Source organism: Lissotriton helveticus, chromosome 6, assembly GCF_964261635.1.
Source record: "Lissotriton helveticus chromosome 6, aLisHel1.1, whole genome shotgun sequence".
Lineage (NCBI taxonomy): Eukaryota > Metazoa > Chordata > Amphibia > Caudata > Salamandridae > Lissotriton > Lissotriton helveticus.
Genome location: NC_136067.1, coordinates 710935437 through 710953854, shown reverse-complemented (window position 1 = coordinate 710953854; position 18418 = coordinate 710935437). Strand labels below are relative to the sequence as shown.

The following is an 18418-nucleotide window of genomic DNA, read 5'->3' as shown; positions in this document are numbered from 1 at the left end:
TCACACAGGAAGTCCTCATGGTAGGGCTCCCACTGGACCTTGCTCCTCAAGTCTCCTCTTCCTCATTGGGCATAGTGGTCTTGGCAAGCAGGCAGCTACTCCAGGGTAGGCGCCTTGGTTTGCCTCCGTGATGTACAGTCTCCTAGAAGCGTAACTAGCAGGCCTTGCTCCCCTAGTCCTGGTCACAGACAGAAGCTGTGCAGACGTTCCCCTTCTCACACAGCCTGCTTGAAAGATTATACATTTTTGCGACTTAAGCGCTCCCTCTTATAGTTCAATTGTGATTTAGGTTCTGGGTCTCTGAAGTTTCTTTTTAGGGTTCTTTTTTTTTTTAAGTGGGCATTTCTACTTTTCATCTTACTTCATGAAAGAGGTCCATCACAGTAGGCACGACTCCGAAACAGATTTTCCGCAACATAATTCATGTGAGTGACCAGAGTTCAAACCTGCAGGTCAACCACAGTGATATGTGCATCAAAAGTTTAATCCTAGACTCCCAGCCCTACTCTTTAGGATTCTTTTACCAGCCCCATCTCCAGATGTGTCCAGAACCCCTTCCTTGTGACTATCATTGAATCAAAGAGCAGTCTTTTGAAATGAAAGGGAGTGTCTTCCTTTCCCCTCCAGTGTGTACCCACCCAACTCACAAGGCCCAAGGAATGCACTGTGGCCTGACTTTCCTTGAAGCATTCTAAGGCAAAATCAGCGTTATCATCAAATAAAGAGGATCCATCAACGGCATGGACATCTCTAGAAAAAACTGCGGACCGCACACGCATACATGGAGATGGAGCACCACACTAGTGCCTACTGCTTGCCTAAACAATCTGTCATATCCAAGCCAGCACAAATTATGCATTTGGTCACAACCTGACCATCCAGAAAGGTTTGAGCCAATGAGGCCCTAAATTCTTTCAGGAGATATCGCTGGCTATGTCTCAGCGGGCATGTGTTATCGGCCTTGTAAGAAAATTGTATTCACCAACTTCAAGGCCAAGCTGCCAGAGGAGAACATTTCTTTCCAAATGCCTTAATCTTTTTTAACCCTTTGTTTGGGAAGGTCTGGGTTGTAGGGAAGGAATTGGGGTTCACCATGCTGGTGGATGTTTGGTCCCCTTGATTCTCTGGAGCGGATGATGCATCAGAAAATCAGGGTTGCCTGGAGCTGGTCTGTGGCATCTAGCCCGTCGCTGTCCACTAGTGGGCAAGAGCAAGGCTTAGACCAGGTGCCCAGAGTATCAGTTAGGGCTTCATTGAATGGAAGTAAGAGCTCAGGAAGCAGGCCCAAGCTGCAGGGCTTACATAGGAAAATTCATTTTAACTTAACCTCCACAGCAGGCATTTGTACATCTAGGACCTCTACAGCACATCAAATTACTTCAGTAAAGAATCACTCTCTTCTGTTGGGAGCCCAATGGGAGACAACAATCCTGTATCTGAGGAAGAATCAAGCCCATTGGCCCAATGTAGGACAATATATAAACTGTCATCATCATAATATGGGAGTAAATCATCACCATCATCCCTATTGCCATTGTCCAGAGGAAAACTTTGATCTGAATCGAAATAAAAGAAACAATGTACCCAGGGAGGATAGCTCCGTGATAGTGGATGTATATTGTCAGAATCTGGTTGCCTAGGAACCAGGTGTGATGGAGGATTTAGATCTCAAACCCAGCTGGGGTCGAGATTAATTCGGTTGGGATCAGATATTAGATTTGGCACCGGATCCCCTCCGGCAATGTCAGACGCAGCATCAATGAAAGAGGACCCAGCGCGATCTTGAAGTTGGAATGAAAATCCACACCAGAGGCTTTTCAAAACTAAAAGTGAGTTTGAGGGGCTCAGATGACACAGAGGATAGATCTGCCTGCGGTGATCCAAAGTGAGGACCCTGCAGATCCTAGAGGTGGGGAGGCGCACTGGACTGATCCAGAAGAGTGCCAAAAATACACAGCATCCCCTCCTTAAAGGCATTGATTTGCTACGGAGTCGCTGACAGTCTGAGGCACTCAGAGCGCAATGAGATCAATTGCAGAATTAGCTCTTCAAGCTGGGATTGGGAGGAAGAACGATTGGCACCTTGACTACCTGCTACTTCTCTTTTAACAAAGAGTGGAAGGACAGTGTTGAGTGCAGTTTTGCTTTCTTGTGCTTCCTTTCTGAGTGGGACTTCGATTTATCTGATGACTTTGACACACCCAGCCATTGAGAGTATTTTTAACAGCTTACACAAAATTACTTGACAATGCGACCTGTAAATATCTTGTCGGTGCATATGAGTGCATTTATTCTCTAAAATATTATGATTAAAGATAGAATCTTATTTACTGTAGGCTACCTTGATAATTCAATTTGTACTAAAAATTCCTTGTAATGGCCTATCAGCTAACCCACACTTTGCCAAAAATAAAATGAATAAAGGTTTCATATTAAACACCCATGCGTTACATTCTAATTTATTGAAGTTTCTTATTTGCATTACTGCCTACATTTCACATAAAAGGATCATGTTTACCTTGCCCAGCTTGTACCAGCATGTTTGCATAATTTCTTCACATCTTAATTTTACTCCTGATTACGATTTTGAAATGATGTATAAAAAATAAAATTTGTCATGCAGGTGCCATTTAAGAAATCAATTGGCGATTGCAAAAATAATACCTCACTAAACTGTCTATAAAGTCCACTACTTCATGCCGTTGGGCCTCAAACCGGCTAAGCTTCCGCGACCTCCTCGAATCTTTCAACTCCAACAACGTCTGTAAAAGTAAAAAACACAAGATACAACTTTTCAGAATAATCTCCTTCTTGCTTTCTAAAGAACGTCAAGATGCATCAATAAAACAACCATTAGCAAAGCCAAAAGAACTTGGCTATATGTCAGTGTTTTCTCACTGATTGATGAGACATTATTACACGCTAATAACAACCACAAAATAAAAACAAAGTTTACTGATAACAAAATGCTTTAAAATTTAGATATCGAAAAATACTGTATAATTTTAAAATAAGTTACAAAATGTGTATATAAGGCAAATAAATCCCCTGGCAATGACAAACCAACATAGAACTGACAGCCGCCCTGATACTGAAGGGTACTGCTTTCTGAGAGGATGTGCACAATTAAAATGCCATTGCTCACACTTTACTATGCTGTGGTTGAAAATGTGAAAAAAGCAAACCCGACAAAAAGCATGTGCACGCACACATATATAGAGAGAGAGAGCGACACACACGCGACACACACGCGACACACACGCGACACACGCGACACACGCGACACACACACACACACACACACACACACACGCCACACACACACACACACACACACACACACACACACACACACACACACACACACACACACACACACACACACACACACACACACACACACACACACACACACACACACACACACACACACACACACACACACACACACACACACACACACACACACGTTACCATCCTTGTGGGGACTATGTGTGAATACCAGCCTTGTGGGGACTAACCTTTCCCAATGTTTTTACAACACACTAATAACAGAGAAATGTTTAGAAAAAATTCAGGATACAGGATCCTGCTTCAAATTTGCAAATATATTGTTATTTAATCGTGCGCACAGCACCATCCTTGTGGGGACTTGAACATGTGCTACCATCCTTGTGGGGACCTAGTCCCTAACACTAGTTGTGATTGAATACAGTCAAAGGCACATGGCTAAATGTTTATTTTATCAACAATATACACAAGCAACATTATATTATATTCATATATGAATTGCTGCATATATACTAGGTGTATATATTTAAGACAGAGTATGTTAATGTGCCGAAAAATATTATATCATGCTTAAAGAAAGAGTCTTAATGCTATATTTACCCTATTTATTAGTGCATACAATCTTAGGAGATAAGGGAACTAACATGTGGAATTAAGGAATATGGTCAAGTGGAACCCAGGGCTTAATTAGCTGCTTACATTTTTGCCAAAATAGATTTTCAAGTCCCCACAGAGATAGTAAGTGAAGATCATTGTGTTTAAGTCTCCATAGAAATAGTGTGTACATTCAAAGCTTAAATTCCATTATAAATAGCTTGAAGCTAATGATGTTCAAGTCCACACCTTGGCTGTGTGTAAATATAAGAATGCTCAAGTCCCCGCAGTGATAGTGTGTTATTATAGTGTTGTTCAAGTCCCCACAAAGATGGTGTGCTATCATAATGATGTTCAAGTCCCCACAGAGATGGTGTGTTATTATAGTGATGTTCAAGTCCCCACAGAGATAGTGTGTTATTACAGTATTGTTCAAGTCCCCACAAAGATGGTGGGTTATCATAGAGATGTTCAAGTCCCCATAGAGATGGTGTGTTATTATTGTGATGTTTAAGTCCCCACAGAGATAGTGTGTAATTACAGTGTTGTTTAAGTCCCCACAGAGATAGTGCATGAAGGTGATTGTGTTTAAGTCCTCATTAAAATAGGGCCCGATTCACAAAGGTAAATTTAGACCAGGAGTCTAACTTTACTTCTTTTCAATGTTCACCAAGCCCCATACAGAGAATGTTAAGCTGATCAAGTCGAAGCAAACACAAGGAGATGATGGACGGAGTGCTGAAACATTTTAGTCACTCACTCCAAGTCACGGATCTGGGTTAAATCCTTCCTTGTTCTTTAGCTCACTTCACCACCCCAGTTCTGACCCAGCTATATGCAAATCAGTGTTGACCCTGTGCCTCATTGGGAACAGTCCAACCCAAACTGCCAAGCCAGGTCTTCCCGAGACTGTAAACAAGCATCCTGCAACCAGTTTCAGGTTAACACCCCTCATCAACCACTAGCTTGAATCCAGTGGCAAAGTGATCAAGGACCCCACATCTGGGCCTACCCTGCCAACTTAGGACGAACAAATGAAACACAAGGAGATTATGGACGGAGTGCTGAAATGTTTCAGTCACTCACCCCCAGTCACAGATCTGGGTTGAATCCATCATCGTTGCTTAGCTCACTTTGTCACCCTAGTTCATACCCAGCTATATGCAAATCAGTCTTAACCCTGTGCCTCCTGACACCCCCTACTGCTTCAAGTCAAAACAGAGCTTGTGTTTAATTACAGGAATGCTCAAGCCCCCACAGAGATTATATGTTTTATAGTGATGTTCAAGTTCCCACAAGGATGGTGTTTTATTATAGTTTTTTCAAGCTGTCACAAAGATAGTGTATTATTATAGCGATGTTTAAGTCCCCACAGATATAGTTCATGAAGATGACTGTGTTTAAGTCCTCATTAAAATAGGGCAAAATTCACAATGTTAAACTTAGACAAAAAATATAACTTTTCTACTTTTCAGTTTCAACAATGTAAACTTAGACCAAAAGTCTAACTTTACTACTTATTAGTATTCACAAAGCCCCATACAGGGAATGCGAAGCTGATTATGCTCAAGCCAAAATAGAGCTTGCCTGTAAATACAGGAACGCTCAAGTCCCCACAGAGATGGTTTGTGACTATAGTAATACCGTGGTTGTTAAAGAGAATGTGTGATTATAGACATGCCCAGGTCCCCACAGACATAGGGGCTCATTATGATGGAGGATTTTCCGCATCCTCCGGGCCGGCGGAAGCCACCGCCGGCCCGGAGGATGCGGAAAATCCTCTGCGGACCCACCAAAGACCCACCGCCACATTAGGAAGGCTGGTGGGTCCTGGTTTCAGTCCGCCGCTTTTCCGCCACGGTTGACTTACAACCGCGGCGGATAAGCTGTAACATGGCTGGCGGTGTCTATCAGACACCGCCAGCCATATTAGGATGGAGTAAAAAGTATGCTTTTCCACGGCGGCTTTTCCGCCGTGGAAAAGCATACGGACCTTATCTCCGGGGGCCCGTTGCGGGCCCCCTGGGTGAAGGGGGGGTGGGGGTTGCACATGGGGGGTACCTATGGTACCCCCCTGCATTTGCGTGCTTAAAGCGGCAGGCACCGCACGGTGCCTGCCGCTTTGTGCACGCAAATGCTGTGCATGCATTGTTAACATTGCGGTGGGTGCAGCTTGAAGCTCCACCCGCCGCAATGTTAAAAATAGAGGATATATATATATATATATATATATATATATATATATATATATATGTACGAATGAGGTCGCACACTGCTCGTCCCATCAGCGTGTGACCCCGGAGCATGATGGTCGATGTAGTCGGTATCAGCGGGTGCGCTTCTACCCGAGTGTTGAGTCTTGAGGGTGTTCACTGGTGTGCTTGCCATCCCTGGACACGTGTTTCGCGTTCATTAACGCTCATCAGCAGGGATTAGGCGTGTGCACGGGGTTGCTGCGAGGGCTGCCGGAAATATTCATAGGTCCAGATACCTCTTAAGGCGCGCAGGTGCGTTGTCTCGAGGTCGTCCACATTCCTTCCCCAGAATCAAGCATCCAAAGACCGGTTGATTCCGGTCTGGGAAAAACATGGCTTGGTAGTTCGGACTGGACTGTTCCCATGAGGCACAGGGTCAGAGCTGATTTGCATATAGCCAGTGTCTAACCCAGGGTGGTGTGGAGTGCAGAAAAACGATGGATTTAGGCCCAGATCCTTGTACTGGGGTGAATGTATGACATTGTTCTACATTCTGTCCATCAACTGTGTTTTTTGCAATTTTCACCCCGAGTGGGCTGGGTATGCTCAGACGTGAGTCCCAGGCTCCCCACACCACTGGAGTCAAGCTATCCAGGCTGAAGAAGGCTGATGGCCAGAAACCGGTCCTTGGATGCTTGATTCTGGTCTGGGAAAGACATGGCTTGGTAGTTCGGACTGGACTGTTCCCATGAGGCACAGGGTCAGAGCTGATTTGCATATAGCCAGTGTCTAACCCAGGGTGGTGTGGAGTGCAAAAAAACGATGGATTTAGGCCCAGATCCTTGTACTGGGGTGAATGTATGACATTGTTCTACATTCTGTCCATCAACTGTTTTTTGCTTTTATTGTACGGCATACCATATTGCAAGGAATGACAGATACGTCAGGAATTCTGATGTATCTGTCTGCACAAAACCCACGCATTGCTGGAGTTGTCGTGAGCATGATGCAACTCCAGCAATGCATGGGGGAAGCTAATTCCCATTGCACTGCGTCACCCTTATGCCTGTGATGAGGCAGGCGTAAGGTTGTGACGCAGTAGGGTCCTAGAAGTGGCACAGTGAAATCTGATAAATATCACTGTGCCACTCCTACAAGGCTTTTTGTGGGGGAACGCCCACCCTACATACATTATACCTGATGCATCACTTTGTAAATATGGTGCAACATGGCGCATTATTTATGCCACTGCAGCCTCACAAAAAGTGATGCAACGGCGGGGCAAAAGTGTATCAAGGGGCTCAACAATAAGCTCCTCATTCTGCAATTAGGTTTGTGTTCCCTTTGTGCCGAAGTAGAGAAAATGACTAATAGTTCTGTAACTACACTTTTCATGAGAAAAGGGACATTTTCAAAATGGGTACATGTTAAATATGGTGAATGAAACAAATATTGATTGCAAAATATCATGTGACATAAACATGTTGTCAAAAATATCACCACTGCAAAAATATATGGAACATAATATCAAAATTAAGAATGCAGGTTTTATTGTATACAATATGGTGGCAATGAAGACAATTGTTGTAATTAATATTGTGCTCGTTAGTATACTTGTATTAAACATTTATATATATATATATATATATATATATATATATATATATATATATATATATATATATATATATATATATATTCACTGAAAAAACCATAGGTTATAGACCATATATAGTTAGGAATTAGCATTTACAAAACCTTGAAAATTCACTGAAAAAACCATAGGTTATAGACCATATATAGTTAGGAATTAGCATTTACAAAACCTTATTTTACTCACACAAAACCATTGAAATTCCATATATAGTTAGTTGCACTAACTATATATCGCGCACCGCAATCCACTGCTGATGATGTCACATATTACATCATTCATGACATGGTCAGTGACATCACTGATGACATCACTGATGACATCTCAAATGACATCACTGATGACATCACTGATGACATCACTGATGACAACATCCAGTGACTGTATGTTTCTGTAAAGTTAAAATGTGTCTTACATATTGAAGAATGAGTGGAAGTATAAGTGTCTGGACAAAGGATTTAGTAGGTGCATGACTGAATGTATGAGTGAGTGATTAAATGTGTCTCACTGAGTGCATGGGTTAGTGACTAAACTGTCTTAATTTGTGCATCATTATGTCTGTTGTTCTGTAAACTGCTGCATGTGTTGATCAGTAGCTATATGATTAACTATATGGGTTACTGATTGATTGTCCAAGTATTTGTATGGGAGACTGAGTGTGTGTGTGGCTGGCTGGGAGGTGTGTGACTCTGTGCAGATCAATGTGTACTTGTATCAATGATTGTATAAGAAGGTAAGTATGTGTTAGTATATGTTTGAAAATGTAAGGTGCTCTATGTTTAACTGTATAGACAAGAAAATGGAAGTGTCATTGATTCTTTACAGGACTGACTAGGTGTGTGAGTAACTCCATGGATGAGTGGCAGACTGTGAGTGTCTGTATAGGTGTATGAGTGCATATGATAGTGTTGTAAAGATGAGTGATTGTATGTATGAATGATTGTATGGGTGAATGAGTGAATGTGTGTGTAGACATAGGAATCAGTGAGTGCGTATGTAGTAACTAGTATTGGTGTGTCAATGGTTTCAAAAATTATACTCTGTATTTAACACTGGGTGAAACAGAGGTTATATTAAAATGTGAGGAGATGCATTGTATTGTCACATGAATGATATCATCAGTGATGTGGTCATTGATGTCAAATGAGATGTCATCAGTGATGTCATCAGTGATGTCATTTGAGATGTCATCAGTGATGTCATCAGTGATGTCACTGACCATGTCATGAATGATGTAATATGTGACATCATCAGCAGTGGATTGCGGGTGCGCGATATATAGTTAGTGCAACTAACTATATATGGAATTTCAATGGTTTTGTGTGAGTAAAATAAGGTTTTGTAAATGCTAATTCCTAACTATATATGGTCTATAACCTATGGTTTTTTCAGTGAATTTTCAAGGTTTTGTAAATGCTAATTCCTAACTATATATGGTCTATAACCTATGGTTTTTTCAGTGAATTTCATTGGTTTTTTAACAGCTAATATCTGTAGCTGTAAAATGTATTCTTCTTTAAATCCAAAAATATATTTTATATGTTTATGAATAATTTTTTTTTAAAATATTTTTTTATCTTCGTTCCCGCTTCGCGAATCGGGAAGCTTCCCGTTAGCTGACCTTGATGCCGCGAAATAGACCGCGAGCCGGTAAACGTTTCTTTACCGCAACTGCCGCGTTAGAAAACAACATCGTGACGCCTCCCGTCCGCATGACGTTTCACGTTGTCGCGTGATACGTCATATGACGTGCTACGTTAGCGAACTGGTACGCGAAGCGAGTCGCAAAGCGCAGGTTTCTGGAAGCAAACCGGGAGGCCCTGCAAAGCGCTTAACGTAAACACAGCAGGTCATGTGACTTGGTAATAACACTTTTCATTGGTTCATTTCACTTTTGGTTTCCTAATGATGTAAGACTAGGTCATATAATCTAAAATGAACACTTTTCATTGGTTGAGAACTCTTGTTTTTCCCAAATGATGAAAATCCCTCCTTCTTTCCTCACTCTGACTTTCATCATTGTGAGCGAAAGACCCTTTGTTACCAGTGAGCAATGGCTTCTTTAGTAGCTTCAGCTGGTGCTTCCCCACCACCTCCACCACATCCAAGGAAGAGTGGACCACCTGCTCAAGTTATAATTCAACAAGAAGAGGAAGAAGAGGAACAGGACGACGAGCACGAAGAGAGGCAGTTTTTGCATGAGGAGCCCAGGACGTCTCACCGGAAAGAAAACTTCATTTGGCAATTTTTTAAAATTCCCAAAGATCAGAAAAAAGTAAATGCAAGATACGTAACTTGCCTTATATGTCAAGATAGACTGTCCAGAGGGACCGAGAAAAAATACAGTTTCGGAAACTACACAATGCATCGCCATATGACTAGGTGGCATCCTAACAACTACAGTGCTGCACAGTTTCGGAACGACCTAGATAATCTCCCTATTATGGCCAGAAGATCTGTTGTACCGGAAGTAACGGGACCAGAGGGCAGGGAGATGGTGCCAAATATACAAATGAGATTTGGTGAAGTAAAACACGTCTGCGTATATTGCGATGGATTCATTTGCTACGGAGAAAGAAGCATCACTCTGATCAACAGAGTTATTGACTATCATATGCAAGTTTGTACGAAACGCCCAAAATAATAAATACTTTTTTTTTGTTTTGTTGCTCCTGTTGAGCCCTTTACAATGAATCGTTTTCATTGCCCCCTCCAAGAAAACCCCCAAAAAATATAAAACTGTTCAGAAAAATTCAAAAAAAGTAAAAAAATGTTCAGAAAAATAATAAAAAAAATATAAAACAACAAAAACAATAAAAAAAAAAGTTCTTTTCAGAACTACCTCCCCGTTATTAAAAAATTGGTACAATATTTGGAACTGTGCCAACCTCTATTTCTCGTAGTTCGCTTCCCAGTTCGCTCGCCGGTACGCGAACCGGAAGTGAACCAAAAAAAAAAAAAAAAAAAAAAAGAACAGTAAGTATAAGGGAAGGAAACAGACACTTATGTTAAAAGAAAGACAGCTATAAGGGAGTAAACTAGAGATACTATTACCCGTAATCCACTGCTGATGATGTCACATATTACATCATTCATGACATGCTCAGTGACATCATCAGCAGAGGATTGCGGGTTTTTTGGCAACGTGCCTTATCCACGGTTTAATAACGCTGCCTTTTGCTTTATATAAGTTTTCAAATTGTATGAAATATATACCAATAGGTCGTTATGAACCTTTAGGTAGTGCTTTTCTTCATGAGGTCTGGTCGCTTCCATACACATACAGATGTTTCAAAGATGATCAAGAAGTTTATCTGAATGGAGAGGAATGCACTGAGACGCCAGATCATTCACTAATGTGTAGGCACATACAGTTACACGGTTCATGCAACAAACACCGACCAAATATGGCTTGCGTGTTGCAAGGCACGCCAGTTCCTGCTATCATCCCCACGTTCAAGTTGTTGGAAAATGGTAGTTATTTGATGCTCAATAATGAAGATTGTTCTGGGTTAATTAAAAGTATTCCTTTTATCGTAACAGTAAGTGAACGGGTTATTTGCTGCAGAAATGTTCTATTTCCTCCCACACATGAACATAGGGAGTTTTCAATCTGGCCACAAATACCAACCTTGGGAGCAGATTTCAACGGCATGGCAAGAATAAGAGCTCTTTTGTCTCAGAGAGAGGTGGCCTTGAGTTCGGCCCGTGAAACTTTCGTGCTTCACATAGCGAACACCCGTACAGAGGTGCAGACCCTTTTCAATACAGATTTGCCTTTCCATTTCAGCAAGATGGTTCGGACTATCTTTAACGCGTCCTCCACAAAGGCCCTGGCGCACTTTTTTAAAGTTGTTACCAGTGGTCTCGTGACTTCATTTGAGAAAATCTTTGGAGTCATCCCTGCTTTCTTTCATTCTATTTTTTCCACTCTGCTTCGTGGATTCCCATTTTTACTTGCATTACCAGCGGACGCTCTTGTGCTTTTTTACATTTTTAAATATGGATGTCCCTCCTGTGCAAGCTCCCGCCCTGCAGCTGCTGACACTGTTCCGCAATCGCATGCTAGAATATTATGGCACAATGCCGTTGGCGATATTAAGCACGGCATATGGATTATCTTTTCGATTCTCCTACTTCACCTGTGTCCAGCCTGTATTTCACTGCCTGACCTGTGATTTCGATTGGGCCATTGATTTGTGTCTCTGCGGACCGGTTTCTCCTGACGTCGACTTTAATCAGCTGATGACTCCTATCATTACTCACGAGTTGGTTTGTCCTGGCGAAAGGATTATGGCTGTGGCATTGATGCATGGACTAATTGGTCCCTGGAATTTACTGGCGGCAACAGTCTTTCTTGGAACAGAGCTTTCTTGAAAACCCACCGAGCTGTCCTCTGATGGTGATAGAGGATCCGGTGCTGGGAGAGCACGTATGTTCTTTTCCGCTTTTAAATTGGATGGCTGAACTCTTTTCGGATGAAGACGGTGACTTCCTATTGGAGGCTGTTGCAGCTTATTTTGCATACACAGTTATGTCATAGACCTTTTTCATGTTTGATATGCTGAGTACTAGCATTTCATTGACAATTCATTGACTTATTTGTCAAGTTTTTATTATTTAGCTTGCCTATTGGCTTAAGACTCGATAAAGTACTTGGCTGTTTTATTTTTCTTTAGCATTAAATTTTCCTAGTTTTTAATGCTTTACCTTGCGGACCGTCCACATATAACCTTGCAATCTGCTCTCATGAGATGGCACTTCTATTATCTTATTCAGTTCGTTTCCGGATCATGGGGAGGTGTCATCTAGGTCCTGGATATCTTTACACCGTGTTAAGTTAGCATGGGCTCATTACCGGTTTAAACGCCATTTTTCCTTTTTTGCAACTTCTGCACACGACACTTAGTTGTTGCTTTAGCTTTCAACCTAGTAGTTCATCGTGGTTTACATGAGAATAATATGTTATTGCTCTACTATCTGCTTTGCTTGTTAAACTATATCTGTACAGCGAGTGCTGAAGTTTCAAGAACAACACGATACAGAATTGTTATGAGGTCTGATCTCCACGACTTCATACTCATAACATAAGTGCAACTTCTGCCAATTCTGGGCATGAGGCGGGTTTTATATTGCTTTGCCGAACACACATACACAACAGTTGATGCGGTTCACATGAAGAGAGAGCTGGTGTATGCTGATGTGATTCCTTCAAATCTAAGACACTAAAGTATGGGCACGCCCTAAACCAACACAAAGAGACCTTCTTAGCAAATAATATAATATGTGTATTAGGGAGGGTGACTCCCTCCACGGCCCGCGGCTGCTTATAAGTGTTGCTAACTCTTATTCATTTACAGCATGTTAACATACTGTCACCATTCGCTTTTTATGTACTAGTAACTATGCTGGTAATTTTGCTACTGATAATATGTGTACTTGTATTATCTAAGATACTACGCCTGAGAAGACGGCATTAGTAAATAAACATTTCAAATACACATGTGTTCTTCTTAACTCCATGTTCTGGTTTCTAAGAAATATATAACGACCGACTGTTCATGAGTTCCACGTATCCTGAGGTACTATAAGTTCATATTCTGGATTGTCTAAACATTGAGAGTTTGTTATATCCAATGTGACACTGTACCTAGCTTGCTAAGGGGTTTTTGATTACTAAGGTGAGTTTTGGGACACCCTAATTCGCCGAGGTTCCAATCCTCTGTCCACAGTTCTGTGTGAGAACAGAAACCCTGCGACAGGGGCACCCCCGACCCTTGCTGGAGCTTCATCACACTTGCGATACAACTCCAGCAATGCGCCACCTTTACGGCACAGATACATCACGCATCTGTGCTGTTTTTGCCCCATGATGCGCCGCATTGTAAATGCAGCACACCATAGGTGACGGAACAGCGGCACAGATTGACTAACACATCCCTGGTGATGCGCCAGTCATCATAAATCTATCCCTATGCTTCTTATCTTGTTAGAGATGAACCGCCATATGTATCATCAAAGTTTTTTGCATTTCCTAAATAGCGAACTTTAAGGAATAAATAGCGATTCTTTACCATTCCTAGTTTGCGATGAGCTATACAAATTACCCATTCATTTCCTTCATTTCCATAGGGCGGTTGGACTCACTTTTAGCTCGAACGGCTGAATGGATTTCCACGAAACTTGGCAAAATTGTAGGGACTGGTAGCCCGATGTGCCTTTGCTATGTCTCAAGATATATGCTCCAGTGGTTTTTACGAAAATTAACTTTGAAAAATATATATTGGGCTACATTGGCCTATATATATGTTGGAGCCCAAATGTAGCCCAATGTAGCCCAATGAAGCCCAATGAAGCCCAATGTAGCCCAATGTAGCCCAAAGATGGCCGCCAGAGACAAAAAAAACAAATGTAGCCCAAATATCAGCCAGATGTAGCCCAACTATAGCCCAGTGACAGAATGACCAATCAGCTTCGCAAACCTCAGTTACGCGAAGCGGAGCGCTGTTACAGATATATATCTTTTTTTGAACGTTAATTTCTCAAAATCCACTGGAGCACATATATTGAGACCTAGCAAAGGCACATCGGGCTACCAGTCCCTAATATTTTACCAAGTTTCGTGCAAATCCATTCAGCCGTTCGATTATTATTATTTTTTTTTTTTTTTGCCCCGCGGGGCCCTTTTAAAACCTCCACATCAAACCTAGGGGGTCAGCGAGGATCTACTATGCCCCCTTATGGTCATTTGCCCCTTCGCTTTGGCCTCCTCTTCTCTCTCGATCCTACCGAGAGACAAGATGGCGGCCGCTACGGACTGTTTGGAATGTTTACAGACGCCGGAGAACCAATCAGCTTCGCTTCACAAAGCTCCGTTGCGCGAAAAGTACGCGTACTGGAGCGCTGCCCGGTCCGCTGTTACAGATATATATCTTTTTTTAAACGTTAATTTCTCAAAATCCACTGTAGCACATATATTGAGACCTACAAAAGGCACATCGGGCTACCAGTCCCTACAATTTTGCCAAGTTTCGTGCAAATCCATTCAGCCGTTCGGGCTAAAAGTGAGGCCAACCGCCCTATGGAAAACTCAATGTTAAAAACACGTTTTGGGACCCCCCTTTTTTCTCGGCCCCCCCTTGACGGAACCCCCCCAAATTTTCAGGGGCTGCTCAGAAACAAAATGTGCCATTTTCCTGAAAATTTCAGCCAATTCCGTCCACAAACGCCAAAGTTATTAGACATAGAATTTTCAAAAAACCCATAGAGAAAAAATCCTAACTATATATACCTACTGGCGACCGCCAGTAGGTAATACTTATAATATTAGTGAAAATGTCTTTTTTTAAACATAGTTTGCCATTTTAAATGTCAATTTAATTTTTAAAAGGCAATTAGATGGGTCTGGTGGCTCAGTGGATTAATGTGTCCACTGCAGGGCCCTGTGTTCAATTTCATGTCCCTAGGTTCAAATCCCGGCGGGTCCACTAAGGCTTTCAACCTTCTAAGGTCAGTAAAATGAGTACTGTTGGGTAACAAACATCGGTTAGTGTTGAGGTACCTAAGAGTTAATGTGCGACCTACAAATACCTCTGTTAAATAGTTTATAATTTAGTAGGATGATATTGTGTTCTTAGGGGAATATGGTGGGAGGTTAATTACATTTTAACTAATTATATTTTAATGTTAAGTAATGTAAGGTAAAATCAATATAATAATGGTTAATATGTAATGTTTTAATTGTTTGATTGTTCTTTCATTTATTTGGGTTTAATTTCAGATTTTAAATCATATTTTGTATAGTATGATTAGCAGCATATCAGTTTGTAGGGGAATTGGGTGAGACATTATTTCAATGAAAATAGTTTTCTTTCTTTATTTTTTATTTAAATATGTAATTCACAAATCAGATTTTTTTCAATGAATATTTAAAATGAAAACAATTTTATTTAGACTGCAAGAAATAATTAGTGATATATATCAGCAAGTGTATATTTTATTTATTATTTTTATATGTTTAATTTATTTAAATTTAATTATTGTTTTATTTATTTTTTCATTTATCTTCTTGGTGTTTGTGGTTTTTTCAGTAGTAGTGAGAGAAGTGAATTCTACGTATGTTTATTTAAATATTTCATTGAATTATATGTTTATTTTGTATATTTATAATAAAGTGTGCATTTTATTTAAATGTATACAATATATATTTTCTAGTTTAACTATGGTTAATCATTTTATATTTGTACGTATTTACATTTTTTTAATGACTGTATTGGAATGGTATATGTAACTTTTGTGAAATCCAACGCTTTCCCTACTGTTGCTTACATTGGAGTAGGAACAGTAAATCTAGTCCATCAATTCCTAGGTTTTCCATTGAATTTGACATTGTCTGCAAACTAAGAGCATTCTGCTTACTGGGAGGCTACAGGGGGGAAGGGGGTGAGGGGTTTGGGGGGGTTGTCTTGCCCGTGATTGAGGCTAGTGGCTCTCTTTCCGAATTCACTCTGTAATTTTCGGTCCTCTGGGCAGGCGTAGGGTGGAGCGAGGATGCCATCTTATCCTGCAGAGCTCTAGTCACGCAGGCTATATATAGTGAAGGCTGGCGCACCAAAGGAAAGCCTGTCTGCGCTCGTCCTTGCCAGGACGGCACCAGGGGCCAGAAACCTAGACGGTTGCAGGCCAAGTCTGATGCTATATTCTGCGAACAAGCTACACACTCTAAACCACGAGCGCAACACCATCTGCCTGCATTTGGTTCAGGTGGAGCTGGGACAAAATTCCTGCAAGAGAAGCTCCTTTATGCTATGCCCAATAATGGTAAACTCCCCTGACAACCCTAAGAAAGGCCAATTTTTCCTATTAAATTGTCGCTCCCTCCCTAAGCACAGATTTAAATTGCAGACCTGATTGTGGAGGGACAGATGACTGCCCTTTTCCTAGTAGAAACATGACTACATGCACAGTCCGCCCTAGACATTGTAGACGCCTTTCCTAGGGGCTATGTAATAACCAGACTGGATAGTCATCTGGGGAGAGGGGGTGGGCAGGCAGTTATACACAAGAATCAGCTACACTGCAGCCTGTCTACACTGCAGTAGATTTAATGGAAGACTGAAAGTGGCTCAAGCTCTCACAGTTGGTTCATGCACCCACCCACATCCGGGGGCACATCCTTGACCCCTTTTTTGCTAACCCGGAGCTGGTGAAAGTCGACACCCTGTTTCCTATCTCCTGGTACGATCACTATGCTATCCCCTTCCAGATTCTGGATACCCACTACCTACCTTAACCCACCCAGGCCCCCCACCTCAAAATTCAAAACTGGACTAGAATCAGTCAGGAGGCACTTACCTCTGCCCTGAATCATAGTCCTCCCTGCCTAGAATATTGCCCACAGGCCACCAACCTGCAAGTTACAACATGGTTAGGGGTGGCACTAGATAGGATAGCACCGTGCAGAACATTTAATTCTCCACAGTCCAGATCCTCAGCAGGCTGGTACACAGAGGACCTCGCACAAACTAAAATATCTTGCAAACGTTTAGACCGTAAATGGCGGATGTAATACGGTTTGCAAAACAAAGAGTTTTACCTATGTTTGCTAAAAGAATACCATTAAAAAAATCAGGGTGCCGCGGATGGTTTTCTACTCACAAAAGATCAATGCAGTCTAAAACGCCCCGCGGGAGATCTTTAGAATTGTGAAATCCTCACCTCCCTTGATACGATATCTGCGGGCATGGACTCTAGCCGAAGCTGCTGCAATAAGATGGCCCATATTTTTTTCAGCTAAAATCTCAGCGATATACGCCTCCTTTCTGGGTGCTATCAAGAACTCTGACCGTCCATCCATGAGGAACTCTGAACCTCTCCTCAATGACGCTTTCAAGATTGAGAGCATCTCAGTGTAAAAACAGATTCTCTAGTGACTAAAATAAATCTGGCTTGCCACTGGACCCAGCTCCTCCAGCTTTCTCGAAACTGGGGATGCCCGCATTGGCACCCAGACTGTGTGCGGTACTCAACATGTCGTTTGAGGCCGGCCGACTCCCGGTTGAGTGGAAACAGGCCATGGTGATCCCTCTCCTAAAAAAAACCTTCTCTAGATCCCTCTAAACCAGAGAACTTTTGCTCCATTTCTCTCCTACCTTTTGCGGCTAAACTGGCGGAAAGGCACATCAACTCACAATTTACAGAGTTCATCACTGAGAAGCTAATCCTGCACGAGACCCAATCAGGCTTTAGGCCTCAGTATAGTACAGAATCGGCCCTACTTCTGGTTAACCCTGGGCAAAGCACTACGCTACACTTGCGTAGTTTGTGAAGTTAGCGCAACTGCGCACTACGCGAACTGCACATAGCACAGTGCGAACACGCGTAGCGTAGCTTAGCGTAGCGGTCATTTTTTGCTTGCTCGCGGTCCTCAACGTCAAGTTGGCGACCGCGAGCAAGCAAAATTACATCCTGGCGAGACTTTTTCCTCGTTCACGATCAGCATTATCAAGTTGCCGATTGCGAGCGTGGAAAATAAACCTCCCAGCGAGATTCTCAACGCTGGGAGGTCAGGTTTCTCATTGCGAGTGGTCGCGTTTGCTTGCGACCGCTCGAGATGAGAAACTACCAGTGCGCGTTGAGAAAGCTGCTGCTCCAGTAAAATTCTCCTCGAGCGGCAGAAAATTAC

At 42.0% G+C, this 18418-nt stretch overlaps 1 protein-coding gene across 1 annotated transcript in view; it reads right to left on the bottom strand.

Moving 5' to 3' along the window:
• The window catches only part of ORC3 (origin recognition complex subunit 3), a 308070-nt gene that overhangs the window by 33761 nt on the left and 255891 nt on the right, over positions 1 to 18418 (bottom strand). The window contains exon 16 of the mRNA XM_078648189.1: positions 2665 to 2762. Coding sequence (XP_078504315.1) covers positions 2665 to 2762 — 98 coding nt within the window. The remainder of the gene's footprint in view (positions 1 to 2664; positions 2763 to 18418) is intronic.